The sequence below is a fragment of the Nicotiana sylvestris genome, chromosome 12, assembly GCF_000393655.2.
Source record: "Nicotiana sylvestris chromosome 12, ASM39365v2, whole genome shotgun sequence".
NCBI lineage: Eukaryota > Viridiplantae > Streptophyta > Magnoliopsida > Solanales > Solanaceae > Nicotiana > Nicotiana sylvestris.
Window position 1 is genome coordinate 33581790 of NC_091068.1, and position 11293 is coordinate 33593082.

General features: G+C 42.2%; 1 protein-coding gene across 1 annotated transcript; it reads left to right on the plus strand.

The window, feature by feature from the left end:
• Positions 1-8301: 8301 nt before the first annotated feature.
• Positions 8302-10975, plus strand: LOC138882881 (uncharacterized). The gene is made up of 2 exons (XM_070163518.1): positions 8302-8755; positions 10935-10975. The coding sequence occupies exons 1-2, from the start codon at positions 8302-8304 to the stop codon at positions 10973-10975; spliced, it is 495 nt and encodes a 164-aa protein (XP_070019619.1).
• Positions 10976-11293: the final 318 nt, after the last annotated feature.

Sequence of the window (11293 nt, forward strand, 5' to 3'; positions counted from 1 at the left end):
TAAGCGAATCTATTTTATTTTACAAAAAATTGAATCCTTAAATTATTCATCACTGTTTGATTCAATTGTTATCAATATATCTTGGTAAAATAGCAATTGGGTTGATAGTGTTATGTTGAGAACATAGTCACCCGAATATGTGTTTGTCTCATATTTAAGAAAAAATTGATAAATAATTGAAAAAACCATAAAAACCGACATAAACCGAATTGATAAAAAAACTGACTTAATTAGTTTGCTTTGATTTAAATATTTAAAAAACCGACCTACTTAGTTTGGTTTTTTTATAGAAAAAAACCGATCCAAACCGAATCATGAACACCCCCATTTTTAATATTAGTCCATCAAATTTTTTAAATATTTAAGCATAATTACAATTTTGTCCAATAAAAAATTTTATTTTCAAAGGGTAAAATATTAAGCAACATTTCAGTTTCGAATCGTTTAGTAGGATAGTTAACCTTTGCCAATCATCTCTCTTGTTGTTAAATATTTTTTCTGTTATCTATTGTAAGTGTTAGAATCTATTTTTTAAAATATTATATAAAAAATTAATAAATGTAACGACCTGGGCTCACACTGTGCATATATTGTCCATTTTGGTCCCACCCCCACGATTTTGTTCTCCCCCAATTCCACTAGGGAAAAGGCCTATGCACATGTAAGTCTCAGTCTTACTAATATAGCCTAGGACTCTCCCTCTCCTTTCCGTTGTGGGATTCCTGTGAGCTATAGTCCCACTGCACTCACCCCACCAATAAGGAACAACGTCGTCGTTGTGGGTACCCACCCATCATACTGGTCGAGAGTCGGCTCTGATACGAACTGTAACGACCTAGGCCCACATTGTGCATATATTATCCGTTTTGGGTCCCACCCGCACGGTTTTATTCTCCCCCAATCCCATTGGGGAAAAGGCCTATGCACATGTAAGTCCCAGTCTTGCTAATATAGTCCAGGACTCTCCCTCTCCTTTCCAATGTGGGATTCCTGTGAGCTACTGTCTTACTACACCAATGTAACGACCCGACTGGTCGTTTTATTTTCTAGAACCATGTTCCCCTAAATAAGACTCTCCATACTTGCTTTAACTGATTTATGACTTGTGGGGATAGTTGTTTGGGTTGAAATTGGAACACTTGGTTCCTTAAGGTTGGCCTAAAAGGCCAAGTTTGACTTCGATCAACATTTGAGTAAACGACCTCAGAATTGGGATTTGATGACTCCAATAGGTTCGTATGATAATTTCGGACTTGGGCGTATGTTCGGATCGGGTTTTGGATGACCTTGGAGCGTTTTAGCGCATAATAGTAAAAGTTGGTTCTTGGAAGCTTTAGAAGTTCTATAAATTTGGTTTGGAACGCGTTTTGGTGATATCGAGGTCCAAATGGAATTTTGAATCGGAAATAGTTTTGTAATGTCATTTAAGACTTGCATGCAAAATTTGGTGTCAATCCGAGTAGTATAAGCATTGAAAGTAAATTGAAGAACTTGAAGTTCTTAAATTTGATTCATTGGTTTTGGGTGACAATTCTTAGTTTTTGATGTTATTTTGGTGTTTCGATCGCGCGAGCAAGTTTGTATAATGTTGTTAGACTTGTGTAAGTATTTAGTGTGGAGCCCCGAGGGCGCGTGTGAGTTTCGAACGTGTGTTAGGAGTGAAAACACTCCAATTTTCTGGTATTTCTGGGCAGTTGTTGCATGTCTCGCAAATGCGAGAATTTTTTCACATTTGCGAGGAAGTCTTCGCAATTGCGAATAAGCCTGAGCTGGGCAGTCGTTGCATTTGCCACATTTGTTCGGATTTGCGAACACAACAGGGACCGCAATTGCGACCCAACGTCGCATTTGCGGCCCTTGCAGAGTGAGCCCAGGTTCGCATTTACGATGCTTTTGTCGCAATTGCAACCTTCGCATTTGCGAACCAGGGGTTGCAAATGCGACATCTGAGGCATGTGCACAACATTTAAAAATGGGACTTAGACCATTTATTTCATTTCACCTCTACACTTAGGCGATTTTCAGAGCTTTTGGAAGGGGGGTTTCACCTAGCACTTTGAGGTAAGTTATTTCTACTTAATGTGAGTTTAATACTTGATTTTTGGGTAGATTAACACACAAAGATTAGTGAAAATCATGGGATTAGAATAAAACGTAGGGTTTTGATAAAAATAAGATTTAACAACGAAATTCGTTATGGAATAAAGTAAAACTCACATATTCTTGATCCTTAGGTTATGGGTAACAACTTTCTTCAAACGTTTCCAGAATTCGGGCATGTGGGCCCGGGGGTAAATTTTAGGAATCTTGTCTTTGGGGTTGGATAATCACTTCAATAGCTGGAATATGGACTTGTAAGCCTATAATGATTGATTTTTACACTATTTGAATAGTTTCGGATTGTGCGGCTCCGGTTTGAGAATTTGAACGCATTCTTGAGTTGGAAGTAGGCTCGAAATCAGTCAAGTCTCTTTTCTAACCTTGTAAAGGGGAAATTTCCCCATAGGTGAACTTAATTAATATGTGATTAATTGTGGGGGCTATGTACACACGAAGTGACGAGAGTCAGTACATAACTACTATTTACGTTATTGTCCGGGTAGTTCTAGGTCTATACCATGCTTTGTGGACACTACTATTTGATTATATGTGTAAATTTTAAGAAAGTAATTAAGTTGAAGAAAATCTAAGGATTTAAAGGTTTCAAGAGAATTGTCTTCATTTTTGAGAAAAATCAAAGAAGTGTTGTGTCTTAAATGATAAAAATTATGTTTGACCAAGTCGCACAGATGATTCGCGAGCGGGGTTATGCTTTTACCGTGTCGCATGTATGATTCGCGAGCGGGGTAAATAGATGCATCTATGGTTCATGCCGTTCGACCCTCGACAGTGTATATTTTACTTTTATGTTGGATCGAACCGAACGTCCTCGGTGGTATTTGTGTGTGATAATAGAACCGGAACCCTTATAATTCATATGACTTATTGCTGGAATGGTCACTAATTTAAATGAGGAAAGTGCCTAGTTTTATTAATTGGATGAAAGGATTTCAATAATTATTCTTGTTTGAGCTTGTTGTTATCTACATACACTGTGAATTAAATATATTGAACTTTACATTATTATATTTGTTGGCCCTAGTAAGTATCGGAGTCGACTCCTCGTCACTACTTCTACGAGGTTAGGCAAGATACTTACTAGGTACATATTCTTATATACTCATGCTATACTTCTGTACTTGATTGTACAGGCTTTGAGGTAGGTGCATCTGGCCATTAGTCCGGCACATAGAGTGGACTCCTCAGCTCGAGACTTTTCGGTGAGCTGCCCTTTTGAGCCGACTTGCAGCAGTTGGAGTCTCTCATTTGTCTCTATGTTCCCGTCTATTCCTTTTTCGGACAGTAGGATAGTATGATTTTGTATATTCTACTAGATTTCCCACAGACTTGTAACACCAGGTCTTGATACACACATTAGTAGAATTATGATGTTTTGGCTTGTCTTCATGATTGTGAGTCACATTTATTTTTTTCATTTAAAAATGCTTAAGTCCTTAAAACTATAAATTTCTTAAATCTATAATGGAAGTTATCACGTGTCAACTACATAAATGAGGATTTGCTATTTGATTAGTGTTGGCTTGCCTAACAACGGTATTGGGCGTCATCACGGCCTAATATGGAATTTGGGTCATGACAACATGGTATCAGAGCATTAGGTTCACGTAGGTCTCACAAGTTATGGGCAAACCTGGTAGAGCCTTGTGGATCAGTACGGAGACGTCTGTACTTATCCTCGAGAGGCTATAGGGTGTTTGGAAACTACTCTTTATTCATTTTCTATTGTGCAGTTGATGATGTACTAAATTTCCTTATTCTATTCTCTCATAGATGGTGAGGATGCGTACGGAGAATGTTCCAAACCCGGGAGAAGCTGCTACTCCCATTGCTAGAGGCCGAGGCAGAGGCTGGGGGAGGGCACTGACCCGAGGTAGGGGACGAGGGCGTCCCAGAGCTGCCCCAGTTGCACCATCTGTAGACTAGGGGGATCCCATTATCGAGAAGCAGGGCGAGGTGCCCGCAGCAGAGCCTGCCCTGGCAGATTTCATGATAACACCGGGCTTCCAGGAGGTCATGGGCCATATGCTGCGGTTCATGGACTTGATAACTCAGTCTGGCTTATTTCCAGCAAACCCATCCACATCTCAGGCAGGAGGGGGAGCACATGCCCCTACTGCTCAGGCTCCTGGGCACGTAGTTGCCGTATATCAGACTTCGGGTACATTACCTGTGGGCAGTGCCCAACCAGTTGCAGTAGTGGCACCTGAGCCCAGACCAGGTGCGGACGGTGATTCACAGAAGTTAATGGATAAATGGACTAGGCTACACCCTCCTATCTTCGGAGGTGAGTGTCATGAGGATGCCCAAGATTTTATTGACAGGTGCAGGGATAGACTGCACACCATGAGGATATTGGAGTCCCATGGAATGGATTTCACCGCCTTCCAATTAGAGGGCAGGGCCCGTAAATGGTGGCAGTCTTACCTTCTTATCGGACCAGCAAGTTCTCCTCCCATGACTTGGGATCCATTTATGTGGCTTCTATTAGATAAGTATATTCCACCCTCTCAGAGGGAAGAGTTGCGATATTAGCTTGAGCAGCTCGAGCAGGGTCAGATGTTTGTGACCGACTATGAGGCGAGATTCTCTGAGTTGTCTCGCCATGCACTCATGATACTTCCTATAGACGCAAAGAGAGTTTAGAGATTTGTTGCGGGGTTACACCCCGGTATTTGAGCTAGCATGGCCCGAAAGGTTGAGATGGGGATTGAGTATCAGCTAATGGTAGAGATTGCACGGAGGATTAAAGGTTACCGTCAGAGGAGCAGAGAGCAGTTGCAGTAGGACAAGAGGGCCCGATTCTCTGGAGAGTTTAGAGGTACCCCAGCTAGGGGCAGAGGTCAGTTTGGGAGAGGTTATTCATCACCACTACCACTTCCTCGAGGTGCTCCAGTGAGGCCTTATTTCAGTGCGATACCGGAGAGTTCTTACTGCCCACCAGCTATTCCGGGTTCCTCCGGCAGGTATTCTGGACATCAAGGTTCTTCTAGTGGATATTCTAGCCATTAGGGTAAGGCTTCAGGACATTAGTCTATGGCACCGCGGGGTTGTTACGAATGTGGAGATCCGGGTCACATAAAGAGGACCTACCCCAGGCTTCGGGGCAAGGCAGTACAACAGGGTCATCAGCCTATGATTGCAGCACCAGCCGTCCGGCCGCCTAGAGGTGGGGGATAGGTTGGTAGGGGCCGTCCTAGAGGTAGATACTAGGTAGGGGGAGTTCAGCCAGCTACTGTTCAGCCAACCGGCGTTCCATCTAGATTCTATGCTTTTTCAGCTAGACCAAATGCAATGGCCTCAGATACTGTGATCACATGTATTATTTCTATATGTGATAGGGATGCTTCGGTATTGTTCGATCCAGGGTCTACATATTTATATGTGTCATCTCTGTTTGCTCATTTCCTGGATATCCCTCGTGAGTCTTTGGGTACTCCTGTTTATATGTCCACTCCTATGGGCGATTTTGTGGTCGTGGAGCGGATCTACCGGTCTTGTGTGGTTATATTCTGTGGTTTCGAGACTAGAGCAGACCTTCTATTACTTGATATGATCGACTTTAAGGTCATCCTAGGCATGGATTGGTTATCTCCATATCATGCCATTCTTGATTGTCATGCCAAGACTGTTACTTTAGCGATGCTAGAGTTTTCAAGATTGGAGTGGAATGGTTCCTTCATTAGTTCATCTAGTCGGGTTATCTCTTTTCTGAAGTCTCGACATCTGGTCGAGAAGGGTTGTTTTGCATAGTCTGGGAGTTCTCTAATGTGTTTCCTTTTGACCTTCCAGGCATGCCGCCAAATTGTGACATTAATTTCTACATTGATTTGGCTCCAGGTACCCAGCCTATATCTATCCCACCGCACCATATGGCTCTGAAGGAGTTGAAGGAGTAGCTTGAGGAGTTGTTAGCAAAGGGGTTCGTGAGACCCAGTGTATCACCTTAGGGTGCACCAGTGTTATTTGTGAAGAAGAAGGATGGAACCATATGGATGTGCATTGATTACCGCCAGTTGCACAAGGTCACCATCAAGAACAATTACCCATTGTCGCGCATTGACAATTTGTTCGACCAGTTGTAGGGTGCTAGGGTGTTTTCTAAGATCAACCTGAGATCAGGGTATCATCAGCTGGAGATTTGGGACTCAGATGTCCCGAAGTCTGCCTTCCATACTAGATATGGCTGAGTTCCTAGTGATGTCTTTTGGCTTGACTAATGCCCCAGCGCCGTTTATGGACTTGATGGACAAGGTGTCCCGGCCTTATATTGATTCATTTGTTATTTTCTTTATTGACGACATCTTGATCTACTCACATAGCTTGGGGGCGCACGAGCAGCATTTGAGAGTAGTGCTTCAGACACTACGAGAGTAGAAGTTATGTGCCAAGTTCTCCAAGTGTGAGTTTTGTCTTGCGTCAGTAGTATTCTTGGACATATTGTATCAGGAGAGGGTATTAAGGTGGATCCCAAGAAGATTGAGGCAGTTCAGAGCTGGCCACTTCCTACTTCCGTGACTGAGATTAGGAACTTCATGGGGTTAGCATGTTACTACCACCCGTTTATGCAGAGCTTTTCATCCATTGCATCACCTTTGACTAGATTGACCCAGAAGGGTGCTCCTTTCTGTTGGTTCGATGATTATGAGGCGAGCTTTCAGAAGCTCAAGACAGCTTTTACTACGGTATCGATTCTAGTGTTTCCTTCTGGTTCGAGGATGTATATGGTATATTGTGACACTTCGCGTGTTGGCTTAGGTTGTGTATTGATGCAGGAGGGGCGAGTTATTGCATATGCTTCACGTCAGCTAAAGATTCATGAGAAAAATTACCTCGTACACGACCTAAAGTTAGCAGCGATTGTTCATGCTCTTAAGATATTGAGGCATTATCTATATGGGATATCATGTGAGGTTTACACTGATCATCACAGCTTACAACATTTGTTTAAGCAGAGGGATCTTAATTTGAGGCAGCGCAGATGGCTTGAGTTACTGAAGGATTATGACATTACCATTCTTTATCATCTGGGCAAGGCAAATGTGGTCGCGGATTACTTAAGCAAGAAATCAGAGAGTATGGGTAGTTTGGCATTCATTTCAGTAGAGGAGAGACCTTTAGCTTTGGACATTCAGTCATTGGCTAACAGACTTGTGAGGTTAGATATTTCAAAGCCCAGCCGGGTCCTTGCATGTATTGTTTCTCAGTCTTCATTATTGGGGCAGATCAAAGCTCGGCAGTTCGATGATTCACATTTGGCATTTCTTAGAGAGACAATGCTATAGGGTAGTACCAAGGAGGTTTCTATTGGCGAGGATGGTGTTCGGCGACTCCAGGGTCGCCTATATGTTCCTAATGTCGATGGTTTGAGGCAGAGGATTCTAGATGAGGCGCACAACTCACGGTATTCGATTCATCTAGGTGCTACGAAGATGTACCGTGACCTGAGGCAGCGTTATTGGTGGCGGCAGATGAAGAAAGATATAGTTAAGTATGTGGTTAGGTGTTTGAAATTCCAGCAGGTTAAGTACGAGAACCAGAGGACAGGTGGCCTACTTCAGCAGATGCCTATACCTGAGTGGAAGTGGGAGCGCATTACTATGGACTTCGTAGTTCAGTTGCCGTGGACATTGCGGAAGTATGATGCAGTTTGGGTCATTGTTGATAGGTTGACCAAGTCGGCACACTTCATTCCGGTTATGACTACTTATACTTCAGAGAGTTTGGCTCGGATCTACATTCGGGAGATAGTTCGGTTGCACAGTATGCCTATTTCCATCATATCAGATAGAGGTCCTCAGTTCACTTCCGAATTCTGGAGAGCCGTATAGAGTGAATTGGGGACCCGTGTAGAGCTCAGCACAACAATTCACCCGCAGACCGACGGGTAGTTGGAGCGGACAGTTCAAATTCTGAAGGACATGATCAGGACATGTGTGATTGACTTTGGAGGGCAATGGGATCAGTTCTTGCCTTTGGCCGAGTTTGCTTACAACAACAGTTATTAGTCCAACATCTAAATAGCTCCATTTGAGGCTTTGTATGGTCGGTCATTCTCCTATCGGGTGGTTTGAGCCTGGTGAGGCTAAGTTGTATGGTACAAATTTGGTGAAAGATGCCTTGGAAAAGGTAAAGTTAATTTAGGAAAGGCTTCACATAACTCAGTCCAGACAGAAGAGTTATATGGATCAGAAGGCATGTGATGTATTATTCATGGTCAGCGAGAGGGTTCTCTTGAAAGTCTCGCCGATAAAGGGTATTATGAGATTCGGGAAGAAGGGCAAGTTGAGCCCAATGTTTATAGACCCATTTAAGGTGTTGAGGCGAGTTGGTAAGGTTGCTTATGAACTTGCTTTACCCCCCAGCTTATCGGGAGTTCATCTAGTTTTTTACGTGTCTATGATTCGGAGGTATCACGCTGACTTGTTTCATGTGTTAGACTTCAATACTATTCAGCTAGATGAGAGCTTGGGCTATGAGGATGAGCTAGTTGCCATTGTTGATAGACAAGATCTCCAGTTGAGATCCAAGAGGATTTCTGCAGTAAAGGTCCAATGGAGGGGCCAACCAGTCGAGGAGGCGACCTGGGAATCCGAGGACATGCGGAGCAAATATCCACACTTGTTTAACACTTCAGGTATGAATCTAAACCCGTTCGAAGAACGTTTGTTTAAGAGGTGGAGAATATAACAACCTGACTGATCGTTTTTCTTTTTAGAACCTCGTTGCCCTAAATAAGACTTCTTGTATGTGGTTTAACTGATTTATGACTTGCGGGGATGGTTGGTTCGGGATTTGGAAGAGTTTGGGTTGAAATTGGAACATTTGGTTCCTTAAGGTTGGCCTAAAAGGCCAAGTTTGACTTCGGTCAACATTTTTAGTAAACGACCTCGGAATTAGGATTTGATGGTTCCAATAGGTTCATATGATGATTTCGGACTTGGGCGTATGTCCGGATTGGATTTTGGATGACCCGAGCGCATTTTAGCGCATAATAGTAAAAGTTGGTTCTTGAAGGCTTTAAAAGTTCTATAAATTTGATTTGGAACACATTTTGGTGATATTGAGGTCCAAACGGAATTCCGAGATCGGGAATAGTTCCGTTATGTCATTTAAGACTTGCCCGCAAAATTTGGTGTCAATCCGAGTAGTATAAGCGCTGAAAGTAAATTGAAGAACTTGAAGTTCTTAAATTTGATTCATTGGTTTTGGGTGGTGATTCTTAGTTTTTGATGTTATTTCGGTGTTCCGATCGCGCGAGCAAGTTTGTATGATGTTGTTAGACTTGTGTGAGTATTTGGTGTGGAGCCTCAAGGGAGCCGGTGAGTTTCGAACGTGTGTTGGGAGTAAATACACTCCAGTTTTAAGGTATTTCTGGGCAGCTGTTACAGGTCTCGCAAATGCGAGGATTTGTTCGCATTTACGAGGAAGGCTTCGCAATTGCGAAGATGCCTGAGTTGGGCAGTCGTCGCATTTGTGACATTTTGTTCGCATTTGTGAACACAGCAGGGACACCCAACTATCACATTTGTGACCCTTGCAGAGGGAGCACAGGTTCGCATTTGCGATGCTTTTGTCGCAATTGCAACCTTCGCATTTGCGAACCAGAGGTCGCAAATGCAACATCTGAGGCATGTGCACAACTTTTAAAAATGGGACTTAGGCCATTTATTTCATTTGACCTCTACACTTTAGGCGATTTTCAGAGCTTTTTGGAAGGGGGCTTTCACCTAGCACTTTAAGGTAAGTTATTTCTACTTAATGTGAGTTTAATACTTGATTTTTCGGTAGATTAACACACAAAGATTAGTAAAAATTATGGGATTAGATTAAAACCCAGGGTTTTGATAAAAACAAGATTTAACCACGAAATTCGTTATGGAATGAAGTAAAACTCACACATTCTTGATCCTTAGGTTATGGGTAACAACTTTCTTCAAAAGTTTCCGAAATCCGGGCATGTGTGCTTGGGGGTGAATTTTAGGAATCTTGTCTTTGGAGTTGGATAATCACTTCAATAGCTTGAATATGGACTTATAAGCCTATAATGATTGGTTTTTACACTATTTGAATAGTTTCAGATTGTGCGGCTCAGGTTTGAGAATTTGAACGCGTTCTTGAGTTAGAAGTAGGCTCGAAACGAGGTCAGTCTCTTTTCTAACCTTGTAAGGGGGGAAATTTCCCCATAGGTGAACTTAATTAATATGTGATTAATTATGGGGGTTACATACGCACGAAGTGATGAGAGTCCGTGCATAGCTACTATTTTAAGAGAATTGTCTTCATTTTTGAGAAACAATCAAAGAAGTGTTGTGAATTAAATGATGAAAATTATGTTTGACCGCGTCGCATGGATAATTCGCGAGCGGGGTTATGCTTTTACCACGTCGCATGTATGATTCGCGAGCGGGGTAAATAGATGCATCTATGATTCGCGTCGTTCGACCCTGGGCAGTACACATTTTACTTTTATGTTGGATCAGGCCGAACGTCCTCGATGGTATTTGTGTGTGATAATAGAACCGGAACCCTTATAATTCGTATGACTTATTGCTGGAATGGTCACCAATTTAAATGAGGAAAGTGCCTAGTTTTATTAATTGGATGAAAGGATTTCAATAATTATTATTGTTTGAGCTTGTTGTTATCTACATACACTATGAATTAAATATATTGAACTTCACATTATTATATTTGCTGGCCCTAGTAAGTGTCGGAGTCGACCCCTCGTCACTATTTATGCGAGGTTAGGCGTGATACTTACTGGGTACATATTCTTATGTACTTATGCTACACTTCTGTACTTGATTGTACAGGCTTTGAGGAAGGTGCATCTGGCCATCAGTCCGGCACATAGACTGGACTCCTCAGCTCGATATATTCCGGTGAGCTGCCCTTTTGAGCCGACCTGCAACAGCTGGAGTCTCGCTTTTGTCTTTATGTTCTTGTCTATTCCTTTTCCAGACAGTAGGATAGTATGGTTTTGTATATTCTACTAGATTGCCTACACATTTGTGACACCAGGTCTTAACACACACATTAGTGATGTTTTGGCTTGTCTTCATGATTTAGATTCGCATTTATTTCTTTCATTTAAATATGCTTAAGTCCTTAAAACTATAAATTTCTTAAATCTATAATGGAATTTATCACATGTCAACTACATAAATAAGGA